Source organism: Aulostomus chinensis, chromosome 9 (assembly GCF_037954235.1).
Source record: "Aulostomus chinensis isolate RoL2024-O1b breed Wild chromosome 9, RoL_Achi_v1.0, whole genome shotgun sequence".
Lineage (NCBI taxonomy): Eukaryota > Metazoa > Chordata > Actinopteri > Syngnathiformes > Aulostomidae > Aulostomus > Aulostomus chinensis.
This window is the reverse complement of record NC_141328.1, coordinates 5,582,389-5,600,144: the sequence shown is the minus strand read 5'-3', so window position 1 is coordinate 5,600,144 and position 17,756 is coordinate 5,582,389. Positions and strand designations below refer to the sequence as shown.

General features: G+C 41.9%; 1 protein-coding gene across 2 annotated transcripts; it reads right to left on the bottom strand.

Annotated features, from left to right (window-relative positions):
- Positions 1-188: 188 nt before the first annotated feature.
- pan2 (poly(A) specific ribonuclease subunit PAN2) lies at positions 189-16,472 on the bottom strand. 2 transcript variants are annotated; one of them, XM_086213313.1, is made up of 26 exons: positions 16,352-16,472; positions 15,554-15,859; positions 15,276-15,445; positions 15,049-15,169; positions 14,879-14,956; positions 14,523-14,793; positions 14,052-14,397; positions 12,909-13,005; positions 12,660-12,779; positions 12,055-12,174; positions 11,783-11,911; positions 11,473-11,672; positions 10,497-10,645; positions 10,263-10,369; positions 6,856-6,954; positions 6,682-6,770; positions 6,448-6,592; positions 6,212-6,349; positions 5,872-5,931; positions 5,700-5,790; positions 5,465-5,622; positions 4,619-4,762; positions 3,592-3,771; positions 3,421-3,514; positions 1,602-1,793; positions 189-1,489 (listed from the first exon to the last, which is right to left on the bottom strand). In XM_086213313.1, exons 2-26 carry the CDS (start codon positions 15,839-15,841, stop codon positions 1,455-1,457), a joined length of 3,621 nt encoding a protein of 1,206 aa, XP_086069439.1. In that variant the 5' UTR covers positions 15,842-15,859; positions 16,352-16,472; the 3' UTR covers positions 189-1,454. The 2 variants fall into 2 exon arrangements, with proteins under 2 accessions (XP_086069439.1, XP_086069438.1); XM_086213312.1 differs by having other exon boundaries at positions 190-1,489; positions 1,590-1,793.
- Positions 16,473-17,756: the final 1,284 nt, after the last annotated feature.

Genomic DNA, 17,756 nt, shown 5'->3' with positions numbered 1-17,756 from the left:
AAACATTTCCCAGAAGAAAGGTTCCTGCAGGTTCAAGATCTCTTTAGATATTAAAGACCTATTTCAATCATACTGGCAAAAAGCTTCTGGGTTGCCGGGTGTCCTCCGTCACCAGGTTCTGCATTGACGCTGGCCATGCTCACTGTAGGGGGAACTGACAGGTTATTACCCAAAAGGTTGCTGTACAGCCTGTAAATTTCTGATTAGATATTGCAACATTGAAGAAACTTCCTGATATTTTTACCTTCATCTAAGCTAAAACCAAAAGACATTTTCTTTATTAAGACCGCAAGAGGAACCCTGCTCAAGTTGACACTGTATGAAGATAAACATGTTTAACCAACAGAGGGCACTGCTGGTCTTGGAAAAACTGAACATGGAGAGCGTGAGACACTTGAAATTATTAGAATGTTCATTTAGTAGGACATCCACAACCATTTGATTCACAGACTCTGTCTTCATTCTAAATAAAATTCAAAGAGGAAGTTAATCATGAGATTCACAACGTTGACCTAAATCTGAACTCTGGTTCAGTCAGAAATGCTAGAAAGGTAATATTTCTCATAAGTCCCAGGCGGACGAAATACCCATTCAACTTGTTTGTTTAGCGCACTGAGAAGCCTTCATTTTTATCATTAGGGGCGGTTCCAGAAGCTACCATCACAATATCAACGTTATTTAGACGTCCCCGTACCTCTAAAACTGCAGATCAAATGATGCACTTCACCCGTTTAACAGCAGCTTAAAAAAAGACGTAAATATGGGAAATTCCACTCGATTCTGTTCTGACTGTGGGGTAAAAAAAAAAAAAAAAAAAGCATATCCGACCATGACATTTGTGATATAACAATTATTAATAAGTAATAATGCAGTTCTTTATGTCAGCGAGCCTGAATGAGTCAAGTTAGAGAACCTGGAGGGGAATTCAAGGCCATGATGCTCTCCTCTGGGGCTGAAGTTTTCTGGATCACCTGGATACAAATTTGAACAATTTGATGCCTTTTAATATGAGAACTATTTACTAATTTAGTCAGTACGTCTGTTAATTACCAATTAATTCTCACTTTTGTGAGAATTAACTGGCATCCATGAATTTCACTGAATTCCAGAAAGCAGTCAAACTGAATTTGTGTTCTGAATTCTCATGTAAAATGTGCGTCCTATTTCAGGGTATTACCACAATAACGTGCTCACGATCCGTTTATTTATATACATGCACCGAAAACACACTTTTCTGTTAAAAAAGAGGCCTTACAAAATACAAATTCCTTTCAAGAATTCTTTCCTAAATGAAAGAACATGTAAAAAATTAAAAATGTTCAGCAAGTGACTGAAAGTTCCACGCTGATGAACGGACTGCTCGGGTAACAGAGACCTTTGCAAACACAGTGAAGAAAATTACAAAATAAGATTTCAGTCTAATTGCGTGCGCTAGGAATGAGTCAGTGTGCAACTCACAGCCCCATCACAGAGGGAAAGACAGCAGCACCTGTTGGAGGAAGAAGAGTGTCAGTCCACTCACACCAACTGCACTGACTCATCGTTACTCACTGAACACACGCCCACATCTCTTCCAGCTCATTTCGTACTTTTTGGGCTACCTTGACCATCTCCTGTGTCCGAATCTGGGACTTTCCAGTCCAGCTGTCGGCCTTTCTCATAGAGTCCCTTCAGGACCTTCCTTACTTCATCGGCCCCACCTCCCCGACTCAGCTCCAGGTACTTCCTGTAGAGTTGTAGGGCAGTGCGTGCATCCTCTATGCTGTCATGGGTTTCCCCCTGGATGTTGAGGTCTGACAAATCGGGCCAAAGTAAAACAGCATCATGATCATGAGTCCAACAGCAACATTTCATTGTTAATTAGAAAGCAGATGTTGGGAATTAACGGGGTTAAAGATGTCTGTGTAGGTTCTCATTCATCCAGGTCATCGTAGATCGAAGCGAAGTAAAATCTGGTCAACTGGACGTAAGTTTATCTTGAAGACGTTTCACCTCTCATCCGAGAGGCTTCTTCAGTTCTAGTGAAGAGTGTGGAAGCTCCAGCTTATAAACCTATGCGGGAGTGGTCAGTGCTATTGTGGTGGAAACGACCCTCCCGAGACTCACCTGGCCTCCCCAAACGACAGTCGTTGTGCGGTGTCAGGGAGTTTCAGGGGTGGTCGTTAGGGAGTTTCACCGACCACTCAGATGCTAATGGGCTGTGCTGGCATCCTCTTGGATCCTCTTGGCTCTATGTTGGGGAAACCAAACAGCCCCTCAACAAGCGCATGGCCCAACATAGAAGAGCCAACTCTGGAGGACAGGACTCAGCGGTTTTCCTCCACCTCAAGGAAGAAAGCCACTCTTTCCAGGACGACCATGTCCAAATCCTCGACAGAGAGGACAGATGGTTTGAAAGAGGAGTTAAAGAAGCCATCCACGTCAGGATAGAGAAACCATCTTTGAACAGAGGAGGTGGACTGCGACATTTCCTTTCACCTATTTACAACCAAGTCCTTTCAAAGCTTCCCCAAAGAGTTCAGCTGAAAGACCCATGTGGAACGGCTGATGCCAGCACAGCCCATTAGCATCTGAGTGGTCGGTGAAACTCCCCAACGACCACCCCTGAAACTCCCTGACACCGCACAACGACTGTCGTTTGGGGAGGCCAGGTGAGTCTCGGGACGGTCGTTTCCACCACAATAGCACTGACCACTCCCACATAGGTTTATAAGCTGGAGCTTCCACACTCTTCACTAGAACTGAAGAAGCCTCTCGGATGAGAGGTGAAACGTCTTCAAGATAAACTTACGTCCAGTTGACCAGATTTTACTTCGCTTCGATCAACGGGGTTAAACACAAGCAAGAATCTGACCTCTGAGCCCAAAACATCAGACGATCAACGCTGTGCTATTTTGTTTAGGTCAGGCTTGCATTGCCCCTCTGTAGGGTTTCTGTAGGTTTCAACAAGTTAAGTTTACGACCCTTTAGAGATGACGTTTTACATCCAGAATGGCTACAAGTATGAAGCAGCCTTACAACGAAATACATTTATCACACTCAACTGAACTTCAGACTAAGTGGAAATTAGGTCACACAGGGTCCAGAGTTTGGTGATGGTCTATACGGAACAATTTCTGATGGCTTTTTTGAGCTGGTGGCTTTTCACTGCGGCTTTATGCTTATCTAACTTCCCCTATGACTCGAATGGGCTAGATAGTTCACACACGAGCTGGGCGCGCTCTGATCAACTATGTCCAGGCTCCACCAGGTTGAACTAGTGGTTATCGTTTCCACATTGGTTCAAATTTGTATCCCGAGTTGCTTTTTGTGTTGAAGCTGACGTGAATGCATCTTCAGAAAAAAGACATTTCTAGACTTAAAATTCAGATGAATGGCTTATAAACTTGTTAAAGGTCAATGGAAACACTTTTATCTCACCAAGAAAGTACCAAGCAAGAAATCTCAGAGAAATCATCCTCTTGCGTGGTAAATGGAACAGGTAGACCGTATCGATGACTTGGTCTTTCAGAACCTTGAAAAGGGCAAAGAAACACGCTTCAAGAAACTATCAGGTTACAAAACTAATCTGACTTATGGCTGTTGACATACCAATAAGTTAATAACCCGGAAGTCCTTCTGTAAGCCATGACCCACGAACCGCACTCCTGTGTCGATGAGGAAGCGCAGCTTTAGGTAGGTGGACTTCAGGGTGGTTAAATGCTTTGAGGAAATCTTTGCGTCCAGGTCCCCTGGTTTGATCCCAGAGTACTGGGTCAAATAGTCGACCACCTGCAATATTCACACGTTAGCCACGTTCACGAACACACAATCTGACACTGCACCAAGACAAACTCATTAAAACTTTAATTAACAAGACCACAAATGGGATTGGGGGGTGTCCATCCCAGCTGGAGCCTATCCCAGCTGCCTTTGGGTGAGAGGCAGGGTTCACCCCAGACGGGTCACTAGTCCATCACAGGACTGACATCATACCTGTGGTCAATTTAGAGTATCAATCAGCCTCGTCCCCTCTTGATGTCTTTGGACTGTGGGAGGAAGCTGGAGTACCAGAGAGAACCCACACAGGAACAGGGAGAACATGCAGACTCCACACAGAAAGATCCAGTGCCGGAGCAAGGGCTCAAACCCGAGACCTTCTTGCTGTGAGGCGACAGTGTTCTTATCCCTCCCTCAGGGATAAGGTGAGAATCCTTTCTACACCTATTTAATAAAATGACTTAGGTATAATCTTTCATTTACTGATCATACAATTTAAGCTGCTAATACGGACAAAAGTAAGTCCCGGCGACACGGAGTGTCTGTGTTAACATGTATTACAAAACTGTATAATGACATGAAAACATGAGATATAAAAAGGTTTGCTTTCCGTAAATGATTAGACTCAGTCCTGATCATTCTATTTGATAGTGCATGTCTTAAGGAATGATCCTGCTCTTCGCTATTGTGACTTGTTTACAGGAACAAAGAGGTCTTGTAACAACAAAAGCCTCATGATCACATGGTGGTACAGATACAAAGGCTCAGCTCTGTGTGATATTTGGGTGGAATGAATCCTGATACCACCCAAGGACAGAACTTTATTTCTGTCCCATTTGTGTTCTTGGTGTTGACTCACCTGCTCCTGAGTAGAGATGTAGTCATCAATGAAGGGCACCCCCTCATTGGGCCCTTGACCCCTCACACAGGTGATCCTGGCAACAGACATCTGACTGGGCTTGATGGTCGACTTGGTGCCATCGCTCCGCAGTTCTGCCTCCTCCTACACACACACACACAAACACACATACATTTGCACATCTTGTGTATTTAAAAATCTATTCATCCAGTACAATGAGTCTGTGTGAGGGCTCTCCAACCCGTAGATCTCTACTTACCTCACTGACACGTATCTGGGTCTGTCTCATTCACACGCAATTCAAAACAGTTTTGTTTGATTTGACAGTAAAAATTTGATAGAAATGATGCCAAAATGGCAACATAAGGATGCTATTTGGTACAAAACCTGAAGTAATGTTTTGTCATGCGTTTCCACAGAATGACTCGTAAATAACTTTTAAAGTGCTTGTTTACTGAATGGAGTTTGGATTTGTTCAGTGACAGTAACTGTTGTGGTAACGCACTACATCACTCGTTCCAGCCTAAATAAAAATAGGATGCTTCTCATCTTCACCAGAAAAGAGCGCTGAATATAGTGAGTATTTTTTCAATACATGAGCCTAAATTTATTTTTAATCAGTGTCCACATATATCCTAACAGTCTATTAGTCACTGTGAATATTCCTCCCCCATCTCCATTATTACCATCTCTTCGATGATGCCTTCCCACGTCTATTCAGGTGTGGTTTGATGACACATTACACTGTTTGTTTAAACAAAACAGTCCAAACTTTGACTAACTCATGTCCCCTGAAGGCTCCTCTCACCATCATATATATCCAAATATAGAGATGTCCAGACTGACCTGGTTGAGTGTAACAAACTCAGCGTCCAGCCCCACCAAGTCACCAGCCTGAGGCATCTCACTGACCATCAAGGGGATGAAGGTGGCGTGACTCTTCCTCTGTTTTCGAGCCAGCGAGGCCTCTGTCAGTAGCACGCTGGCATCTATGGGGTTTTTAACTGAAACAAACAAAAAAGTGTGAGTAGACAAGTTAATGCACAGTCAGAAACTCCAGACTGAGCATGATGAAACTTACTCCGAAGGTCGTATTTAGTGTGGTAGTCCCTCTTGGCGTAATAGAGAATGGCGGGCACTTTCCAGCTCACGTCAAACTGCGCAGCTTCAGTCTAAAACAAAAATAACAGTTCTACATGGCTGCAAAGACGATATTTAATGAGTAGAAATTAACAGATGGGTTAAATATTTACCTTGTCAATTGGCTCGATTAAGAAATCATTGAAAAGGTACCACTGTTGGTGTGTGACTCCCTGAAACAAACATCATTGCTTCAGTGCCATCGTTTGCTCTTAGATGCAGTCAGGATTGGAGCGAGTGTGTGTGTTGGTTGGTGCATGTTGGTCTCGTTATTCCTCTCAAAAAGCAAAATCATGATTTCATTTTTTAATTTTTTTTTTTTTTTTGCATTAAGTCTCCCAGCAAGTCAGTAATGTGAGGATTCAAACACAAAATTACAGATAAATTTCACTGTAAAAATAAAACAGTAATACTGACATTGACTTCTCTAGTGTGTTTTCCAAGCTGACTAACCTCCTTTCTTTGGTGATACGTCTCTCCCACTTTGATGTGAGCAACCAGGTTTCCACCCGTGCGAGCGTCCAGGACATGCGGCACGGTTACCACCAAGTCGTAGAGAGAGGCACCCTCCGCCTCTTCAGTAGAACTTAACTAGATGGGATAAGTCAGTAGTTGCATGTTACGAGAGTATAATAACCGCAACCAGAATACCAAAAGAAGCAATAAAAAAAAAAACCTGTCTCTCTCACCTCCCCGCCTTCAGACCAGCTGTTGATCTCCAGTCCCTGATTCTTGCTGATGGACATCTTCAGAGTGAGAGGGATCCAAACGTGTCTCAGGTCCTCCACCCGAGTGTCAAAGGTGAAGCCCTCCATGCTACATAATTCCTCACCACTACTCGATGTACATTAGAAAAAAAAAAAAAAATTAAAACTTGACTCACTGATACAAGTGATGTTAATTGATATGAAATGGGATCTTACTCCAAACACCACTCAGTGGGCATCGGTGGGGGTTCTTTGGGCTTCACAGGTTCAGTTGCCTCTTTCTGCATGGCTTTATTGAAGGCATACTGAGAGGGGAAACATACAATAAAAAATGGGGAAATTACTACATTTTTGGGGTCTAAGATTAAAAATTCAGAAGAATTAAGTTACCTCTGCCTGAACTTTCCAGAACTCAGCCTCTTTGGCACTGTTCACCTCACAGTTTATGACCAAAACATCTGGGAGACATCGAATGTTTCTTGTCTGCACCTACAGAAGCACACACACAAAAACCGTCTCACGCTGCAGAACAGATTTAAATCAGACTAACTTACCTGTTAAGTTTTATCAACAACAGATGGACAAAGGGCAGCAAAGGCAGTCATTATTTTTTTACTGAATCCTGGCTTGATAGCAGAATACCCAACAGTGCCATTGAGCTAACTGGATATAGCCTCCACAGAGCCAACTGATCAGCTCACAGCACAATGAAAACCAGAGGTGGGGGTTTGTGTGTTTATGTCAACAAAACACTGTACACACACTGTGGTACACAGACAGTACCACCATTGAGAGTCATTGCTCTGCTGATGTGGAGTTTATTATGGTCAGATTTAGACCTCTCTACCAACCTGGAGAGTTTACAGCTTCCACAATGACTGTGGCCCATATCCCTCTGGACGCTAACACTAAGCAGGCAATGACCGTGTTTCATGCTAGCATTAGTAAACAACGCAGAGACAGCCTTCATTGAGGCTGGAGATTTCAACCACTCCAAATTAAGGTCTATTCTACACTCCCTAAATTTCAACAATATGTCTCCTGTCCCACAAGAGGAGACAAAACTTTGGATCATGTTTCCAACATTCCTGAGGCTTACAAAGCTGTTCCCCTCCCCCACAGAGGACAATCTGACCATGCTTCTTTGTTCCTAAGTATGCTCCACTCGTCAGACGTGTGAAGCCATTAGTCAGGACAGTTAAAGTATGGCCTTAGGGGGCAAACTCTGAGCTGCAGAAAGGGTTTCAACAGTTAGACTGGAGCTCCTTTGCCACCCAGGCTATCTTGGACCTCTACACCTCATCTGTTATGGATTACATCAAGGCCAACATCAACAGTGTAACCACCCTTAAACAGATTACCACATTCCCTAATCAGAATCCACAGATGAACAGAGAGGTTATATCTCCTGCTAAAAGCGAATGACACCGCTTTCCATGCTGGTGACAAGCAGGCCAACTGTTCAGCCAGGGCTAATCTGAATAGGATTGTGCTCAGGAACTGTGCTGACCGAGGTCAGAACTGACATTTTCAAACTGTCACTAGGCAGTTGTCCCAGCGTGTTTTTGAACCACACTCATCTGACCAACAGACCCCCCGTTTGTAAGGGTAGACCATCTGACCTCCTCAAACCCTGAACACTGGCATCCCAAAAGGCAGTGTGCTGAGCCCCCTTCTCTACTCCCACTCCACCTACGACTGCACTCCAGTATATGGCACTAACAGCATAATCAAGTTTGCAGGTGATACAACAGCGATAGGCCTCATAAATGAGTCGGCTTACAGGAAGGACATCCAGCACCTGGTGGCGTGGTGTGCCAACAAAAATCTGGCCCTCAATACAAAGAAAACCAAAGAGCTCATTGTAGACTTCAGCAACCTCTGTTTCAAGTCTAGCAGATTCAGGAACAGCTTCTTCCCCTCAGCCGTCATCTCCCTGAACTCTGTACCACGCCAGCTCCACCCTCACATTCTAACTACAAATACTTGAACTGCGTCGCCTCTACCCTAGGCCCTGCACCACTGCAATGAACTTTGATCTCTTCCTACACCTGCCGACTGTACGAACTTTGACCTCTTCTACAACCTCCTAATATATATATATATATATATATATATATATATATATATATATATATATATATATATATATGTGTGTGTGTGTGTGTGTGTGTGTATATATATATATATATATATATATATGTGTGTGTGTATATATATATATGTATAATATATATATATACTGTATACATACTTATCCATACCTGTATACATTTGCATATAAGACTTTTATTTAACACTATACATAGCTTTATACCTCATTTAACCACTGAGATTACTCTGTGTTACAGCACACATAACAATGTTGCAAACCTTATATATTTACTTTATATTTATTTCCCACTTCTGACAAAATATACATTCTCTTTATCCACTTTAATAACTGTATATGCCAGGGGTATGCAAATCTTACGGGCCACAAAGAATTTTTTTCAATGAGTGAAAGATTCATTTATAGAGGTCGGTCAGACCATGTGCAATAATACTGTAATTTTTTTTTTTTAAATGCCCTTTTCATTCAAAACAACAACAAAAATACAAACTAAAATAAAATGTCATTTCCATTTCGACGTAAAAATAAATAAATAGTTGAATAAAACGAAACATGAACCTGTCATAAATCCAAAACAAGTATCTCAGGAGGAGGTTAAAAAACTTTTCTTTAAAAATAGAAGCACAAAGAGCCACAAGGAAGAAGGAAATATGTATTTCTGTCCTATGGTGAATCAAGCATGTTCCTTTCAGTTTAACAAATTGATTACAATTTTTAAAACTGCTCCGCAAATGAAAGTGAAAGTTAAAAAATTGTGCTCTCAGCGTTGAACTCTGAGTGACCCAGCAACCGGCTGTCTGTGTATTGTTGGCAAGAAGTCAAGTCCCGGCCTGTGTATCGCGTCCCAGTTAATGGGGTTGCGAGTGAAATGCAAGTGCAGTTGCTTGTAGTTTATCGGTGCACCTGTCTGTATACGCTGCGACTGCGAGGGCAGGGTGTAATATAAATGCAACATTTGGGGTTATTTAAAAAATAAATAAATAAATAAAAACGCTCCAGCCAGATCGGCCATATGGGAAACCTCCCAAACCTCTCTATGACCACCCTACCTTGACGCGCTGACCCAACCAGGGGCCACCTATTGAGGATCACTGGTATATACTATACATACATATATGCCTGTACATACCCCCACTATATAACCAGTATGACTGCTCCTAAAGCACCACAATGCCATCGCCACTGTACATAATACGTATTACTATAACACTGTCCCTCCAGGTACTCCAGCTTCCTCCCACGGTCCAAAGACATCAAGAGGGGACGAGGCTGATTGATACTCTAAATTGACCGTAGGTGTGACTGTGAGTGTGAATGGTTGTCTGTCTCTATGTGTTGGCCCTGTGATGGACTGGTGACCTGTTCAGGGTGAACCCTGCAGCTGGGATAGGCTTCAGCACCCCCACAACCCTTAACAGAATAAGTGATGGGAATGGATGGATGGATGGATTATAACACCGTACATACAGGTGACTGTCTAAGTACTTCGTAGCACTCAATAATTTATGGTAATCTGTGTGTACCCCTATTAATCACCGGTGAATTGTATATTGCTACTGAACTTAATGCTATATTTGCATTCCGGTTAGATGCCGAACTTCTTTTCATTGCACTGTACTTGTGCTGTATAATGACAATAAATCTGAATCTAATCTAATCTAACCTAAAGGAGGCGGTAACTTACAGTGGGCTGATACTTCTCACAGTTCTCACACCAGGCCTGAGTGCTCTGCTCCAGACAGATGCTCTTCTTGAGGATCTCAGCAAAGTCATACTCCTTTATTGTCTTTTCTGATCAGTCAGAGTGAAAGAAAGATAGTCAAAAACACTGCCAGACTATTTCACTCCCTAAGGCCACATTAGCCACCTCACAAATGTCTAAAATGTCAAGATGAGCACAGCAACGTGTTCAACTCACCCTGAGAGTTTTGCTCAGGGTAGTGCATGGTGAAGAGCAGTGTGAGGGAGGCGCGGACCGTCTCTTTACCACAGCGACACAGGCTGCTGTTCTCTACCTCACATCCAAACAGCTTTCCGATGACAGACTCACCAGATGAGCCCAGGGAACTGAAACAGACAGACACCAAAGGTAAGTGAAAGACACACTGGACCCTGGATTTTCCCAGGAGATTGTAGGTCAGTGAAGAAGCAGGCAGTTTCCTGGTGTGAGCAAGGCTAGTAAGGAACCAAGCTAAAAGGTAGTGTCATTTCTTTGTGATTACATGGTGCAATTAACATTCATTTCATAATGACAAGTTTGAGCAAAGAACTGGTCTGAAGCCAATTTAATTATCTTTAGCTGATCTAATCTGCTGTCTGAGATGTCACTTTATCCACGGAAAGCAGATCGGATGACAATGAGACGCTCCCACACTGTCGTGTGTAGCACTGTTTGGGAATAAAAACAGTGAGGCGAGTTAATTAAAAATGGGAAATTACAAGATTTTCCTGATAGTGATACTATGAATGATTCTGGTTATCAGTCTGAACCTTTATTAAATCCCTTATTGATTCCTGATGAATTTTCACTGTGAAACAAGGGAGGCCAGCAAAGCTCATCCGTAAAAAGGAATATTTTTACAGCATTTGTTTTCATTTGGTCAAAAGAAATTCTACTAAGCATGCCGGGAGCTACCAAAGTTATTATTACAGAGGACAATCACCTGCATTTGTGGTGTTACATACATGACACTCCTTAAAAATGAAGCCCACAATGCACAGAAAGATGAAATTAAAATCACTATTTTATAGACATTACAATCAGCAAAGTTGTCATCTTTCTTGGTGAAAAGATGCTTTGAATCCTTTTTTTCTCTCTAGTTGCAAATCAGATTTATTAGAAGACCAACTGCTGGACACCAAAAATACCAGGGACTCATTTTGAGGCCTCTGACCTGCTGCTGGCTCCCCTGTAGGCCTGCGGACCCTCCTGTTCCTGTGTCTCTTGGTGGAGCTGAGTGAGGATGAAGCGATTCCAGCTTTGGATTAAGCGACCCAGTCTGGCCTTCCCCGTTTGCTCATCGGAGTCTGCGAGGATCAGGCCCAGCGCTGACGCTTCAGGGATGGTGCGAAATGCTCTAAGGAAATTACTGGCCTTGATGACAGGATACAGGAGAGACAGATTTAAGAAATCTACTTGAATCTCTAAAAGTCCAAAGGGATTGGCCAGCTGTCGCCCTAAGAGAAGCACTGAGAACCACCTACCTGACATGGATCTCCTCGTGACAAATCCAACATGTGGAAGAGGAAGCCGAGCTCACAGGCCAAACAAAACTCCTTCTGGCACAAATGATTCTGCACCAGACATCGGATTGGCTCCAGGAAATATAATACCTAAAGTGCCAAAAAACACGTGAACAACAACTTAATGTGGAACCAACCTTTTTTTTTTTTTTAAAAAAGACAATGACATAAAAAAAACGAACATTTTCTAAAAAGGACTTTTTTTTAATGGATTCCATAATGCAACTTCTCACCTGAATCATGCAGTTACAGTAGGCATTGGGGATGTGAGGCTCCAGGCCAGCAAACAAAGTTCTGTTGTAATGTTTGAAGTCAAAGTCTTCAAGTCCCAGTTTGGAGTATTTAATAGTGACCTGGTCAAACACAAAGATGCCTCCATCTCATATGTCAAATCAATCAAAACTATTTATATTATTTTTATCCAGAAAGGAAAAAAATATATATACAAAAACACACATCACATGCTCCTGTCATGTGAGAATCAAAATGCAGTAGATTTATTGCTTTGTGGTAGTGTGCCTCCACCATCGTGTCCTGTTGCAAGCTACACATTTATCTAGACTCAAAGGATTTCATAAAATCATCTAACATAGTTCAAATTGAATAACAGCCAGAAAATTTGGGATGGAAAATATCATCAATTGATCATTTGATGTCATTATTTATGTGACATTTCTAAGCACGTGAATTCTTCAGTTATGGCTAAAAATGTGTTTTGTAAGGTCCAAGTCTGACCTAATAAGTTCATCCTTGAGTCCAAGAGAATGGAACAGACAGACAGATAACCTCGCAACTACAGCTTTCTCTGGCACAGATTCATAAAAATAAAAAGACTAACCTTTCTGTACTTTTTGGGCACCATGTAGAGGTGTGGCTCTTCATCACGTCCAATTGGCGATTCTGGGACCTGGTTGTAATTATCATAATCAAGCTCCACATCTTTAATTTTATAGGGAACCTGAAACACAGAACGTAGATTTAGATATTTTATATCAATACACAAATGGAACACAGCAAAATCCTAACTTAAGACCAAACCCTAATATATTCTGTTGTGAAGTAGTGTAAGCGCTACGCTGCATCTTGCCTGGTTGCGAGGGCGAGCACGAGGATTTGCTGCATAACCAATGAATCCGACTGTCTTCATTGTGCGCAGAATTTCTGGGTCCACGGGAGGTGCTCGTCTGTAGGGGCAAGAATGTCTCATGACATGATGGCAGTGCAGTTAGGAAAAACTCTGACACATCACCTGCTTCCAAAAATGCTAAGATGCAATTAATCAATCTTTTCACATGAGAAAAAAAGAAAAGTTAATTTTCAAATTAACTTCAGTGAGAGGAGGCAGGTGGGCATAGTCCCTCAATACTTCACACTTGAGTGCATCACAGATGAAAATAAGACAACTTTTGAACCGGCAATGCAGGAGTCACATATTGCTTAGAGAGGACCAGACAGATCAAATGCAGTTTTTGGTGGTGGTATATGACTCTTATATTGAGGTATGATTTGCATATCAAAATCTACATGATCATAATTGTACAGTGAGTGCTTGGGAGGGGAGTCTGAGGGTAAAAAGGGAAGAACCACATTCGTCTCCTTAACTTCCACACCATGTACAGCAGATCAGTTTAACACTTTTCACTCCGAAACAGTTAGAAAAAATTAATAACCTGTGTTGTTTGTTGAATGTATAGGTTTAACGTAGGGTTTAAATCACTGATCATCTACTAAGGATGGTTAGGTAGCTGGTCATGTTTTGAGCACTTGATTGACAGGATAATGTCCCCGCTTTGATCAATAAAGTTTTTCTATTTCTGAAATAAGTTGTCATTGGTACTGGCTTACAATATTGCGTTGTGAGAAGTTTGAGAGGGTTAGAAAAACTAGAAAAATATGTGACAGCCAACAGAAAAGGGTGAAGTGAGGGATTGCAATCTCCAACTTCACCACTAGATGTCACTTGAGGTTGCATCACCAATATATGACTGGCCCAGGTCTCTTCCATGACATCAGATGTAGCTTATTAATTACACACTGGTTTAGGTTTGATTCTCCTTATTGGTCAGTATCCTAGCTATCGCTATCCAGACTGAAACAGTCAACTCAGTGACTCCCTATTTTTGGTTTGTCACCATTGGTGGAATTCACTGATTATTGGTTAAATATGGAATGTCTTTATAACATCAATTTAGTACTTCATGAAGCATTGCCATAACAGAGGCGTTGTTACCTGGGGCTAGGTGTTGCCAGTGCAGTTGGCCAGTCTGAAAGCAGCGGCTCTGTGCTGGTTAGTGGCATAGGGATGAGAGAAAGGGGTAGAAGATCATGGTTCCAGTCAAGCTGGTGTAGCGTGTCCACAAGGCAGGGCAGGGCAAACTCTGTCTCTCTGGAATAGTCATTGAACGAAACCTCCGGAGCATCAGACCACAGATGCACACATCCCCCAGAGTCACCGAAGGCTATTGCTTGTTTACTGGCCGATACATCAAAACTCATGAGCAACTGGCCCACGGTGTTCACATGAAAAATATCCGCCAAGTTGGCGAGACCAGTCGGCTCACAGAACTGGCACTGACCTGTAGAGAAACACACGAGTTGGACAATGAGTTCTCAATTAAATTTACATTTGGAATCATATAAAAAATCATATTCATTAATCAAGAATTAACATGAAAGTAACGCCACACTTCCTGGTTGATACCTGTCTGTGAGATGATAGCCAGGCGTGACGTGTAGGTGGGAATGAAACGCAAGAACAGAGGGTCTACATGCACTTGAAGCGGAGTTACGGCTCGCATCATTCGGAGGTCATACACCATGAGGAAGCGGTCACATGCCAAACCATTCAGGCCTCGACTAGAGAAGCCGCATGCCGCTAGAAGGTTTCCGTGGACATCGAAGTCTGAGAGACTGCCTGAGAACGCGTCGAACTCGTGCTCCATCTTGAAGCTGCGCAAGTCACGAAGGGTTACCTGGTTTTTACAGAAGATGACCATGAGCACTGCGGTTTTCACTCAGTCTGAAATTTTTTTCATAACCTTTTGGGAGTGTCCTTACCTTACCAGATGTGTGCCCACAGAAGAAGAAACGACTGGTATGGCGCATTATTGCCACTCCAGGTACCTCAACAGTGAACTTTAAAACAAATAAATAAGATTCTGATTTATCTCATTTGCTAAAAGATGGAATGTTAAAAACTAAGGGAATTACAAATCCCAGGGACTCACCTTTTGAGTTTCTTGAACAGTATTTAGGTCAACTTCAACAACGTAGCTCTGTAATCCACCCATCAGCATGGTGTTGTTGTCAGTCATAAGGAGACTGTGCATATCAGCTCCTTCATCCATCCTGAAATGTATATAAATTAGTATAATAACATAAATTAATCAATAAATTAAGTAAGATAATACAGTATATGAAAACGTTCAGTTCATCTCTGCCTAAGGGCACTTACGGATAATCAAACATGACAAGCCCCCCTCGAGTGTAGCACTTCAGGTTACACTTAGAAAGGAACAGCACGCCTGTTTCCAGACTTTGAATGTGTCGGATGTCATCAGTTGCATGGACTTGGAAAGAAGAATAGCGACCCATCGTAGGACCGAAGAATGAGGTTGCATGACCCTAAAGAGAAGAACAGAAAACATGGGAGGCTGCTGAAAAATCTGCAGTTTGTATGTACTAGAAGCAGCAATGCTTGTGGAAAACGATCACAATAGTCAAGGCTCTCACTCTGTGGTTTCCCATCCAAAGTATCTCTTCCTGTAGATCGAAATGTGTTGCTGTAACTGGGATGCCAACTTCGGAAACGACACTATGTAGCTCAGAAAACATCCCCTCCATGAGATGCACAGGTTCAGGGACGGTCACAGCCAGGGCCTCTGGATCAAGCTCCACACCTTGCAGTAGGGTGGTATTAATGTGGGGATCCATGGAAGGCTCCATCCCGGCATCCAGAGTCCCGTGGAGGCTGGGCGAGTACTCACCCAACCCAGCCTCGAGACCGTCAAAGTTCATCATGTGTACCCCTCAAACAACCTGCAGAGGAAATGACGACATATATAAGTAGCAATACCACATTAGCTTAGCTAATATACCATCATAATAATTCCGTGTTTGTGATTCAACTAAACACAACGCATCCACTCCCAGCGTGTGTCAGAGGCTAAAAACTTCAAGCTTGTGCTAGGACTCGGCTAACAACAGCTAGCTAGCTAAGCCCTCGGGCTAACAGCAAAGCTAACTGCTTTGGCGACCTAACATTCAAAATTTAAAAAAATATATTGTTATAACTAAAAAACATGTAGGAACCACAGTTAAGGGTTAAACACGTTCATTTACAAAGTCATGACCGGTATTTTGTCAGCATTCACGATGAGGTAAAGATACATCTACTCGCAAAAGGAACTGAAACAGGAATCGCTGCACATACAGTCAGGTTTTACAACCAAAATACTGAAACATGTGCGTCACTTTTTTTTAATAAAACGCCCGGTTGAAATATAAAAGATTTTACGCATTTACGCAAACCTATTCTTTATTCAGCGTCCATGCTCATTCCAGTCACAACAATAACACGTTCACGCAAACATATCCGGAGCAAACAGCGGTGGTGCGTTCAACTGCATAGCTGGATCTCCGGGATTGTGGGGCTCTGAACACAACCCAGGAGCGTCGGTGTTATAAAATGACGAACCCGTTCTAATTTTTTTTCTTTCCCATTTTGTGCGAAAGCTCCCGCACAAAAGGTACAGTGTTTTGAAAAGAGCTTCGCAATTTTAACCTCGTGAATTTTTCTTTTCTGTTCTCAGTTCAAACGTATCGCTTAGCTAATAAAGGTTTTAGGGGGTTCATTAGACAAAGCTCTAGTCAAATATATGTTTTACTTTTACTTTATCTTGGATATTTCATTTGACGTTTGGGCGGAGCGCGACGTTGGAATTTGGTTTTCACATCAATTGCACATCAATTGGCTGAAAGATTAAAATAAATAGTGCGCAAAAAAAAAAAAAAGAATTTGAGAGCCATTAAAGATTCTACAAAAGATAAAGGGAGTTTCAGTTGAGGCAAGAGAAATAGAATCCACCTGATAAAGACTTACGCTTTCATAGTAATAAAACACATTTACAACAAAAAAAAATTAACATTTGCATATCAACAACAGTCACTGTTTTCACGGGGTAGTCAGGGATTGGAGTTGAACAGTTGTGTCAGATACAACAAAACGTTATATTTATACTCAAAGCAACACAGGCAGCAGTGGGAACAGTGAAACCAAGCGCGGTTTTAAAAGGTACAATGAGGGCATGTTTCTTAAGTGGAAGCCTGTAGATATTCTTTGATTTTTGTCCAAAATCAAAACATCAAACTCACTCTCAACGAGTATTTCTTCATTTCAGTTTCGGTTATCAGCAAAATATAGTTTGAATAAATCAATTTAAAAAAACAGGTATAAAGTTCTTATTTCATGAAGAGATGAATATCACTGCTGACCACTCGTCTGGTTCTTGTTAAAAATCATGTCTGAATAATCAAAGAAAACAGAACAGCAGTGGGAAAACTGGAGGAAGTATCTTATGCTTCTCCTTATCATTTTCTCACACGCACCGAGGAACTTTAAGGTTTTTCTGTGGTAGAATAAAGGGACAGAGGGAAACTTTGTCCAGCCTGTGTCGAGGATTCATCTCATTATTGTCATAAAATGTAAATTAATCTCACTTCCTCGGTACAACTAGATGTGAAACTTGATTACAACATATTTAGGTTAATTGGCGTGTAATTTTGAAAACATTATTATCAGTCAGACGCTATGTCATTGGAAATCAGCGGTAGATACAATTTGGAGAAGGGTGGTAATGTGGCAATGATGAAACGTAATGATTGTAATTTTAAAAAAAAATCCTGTTCAATTAACTGTCCAATAATCTGTTTCGAA

Excerpts from the sequence above, each read along its gene's own strand:
- pan2 (XM_086213312.1), bottom strand. The coding sequence starts at position 15,841 with ATGATGAACTTTGACGGTCTCGAGGCTGGGTTGGGTGAGTACTCGCCC. Across the intron at positions 15,446-15,553 it reads TTTGGATGGGAAACCACAGA|GGTCATGCAACCTCATTCTT; the intron begins GTGAGAGCCTTG and ends TCTTCTCTTTAG. Across the intron at positions 6,350-6,447 it reads GCTGGTCTGAAGGCGGGGAG|TTAAGTTCTACTGAAGAGGC; the intron begins GTGAGAGAGACA and ends TATCCCATCTAG.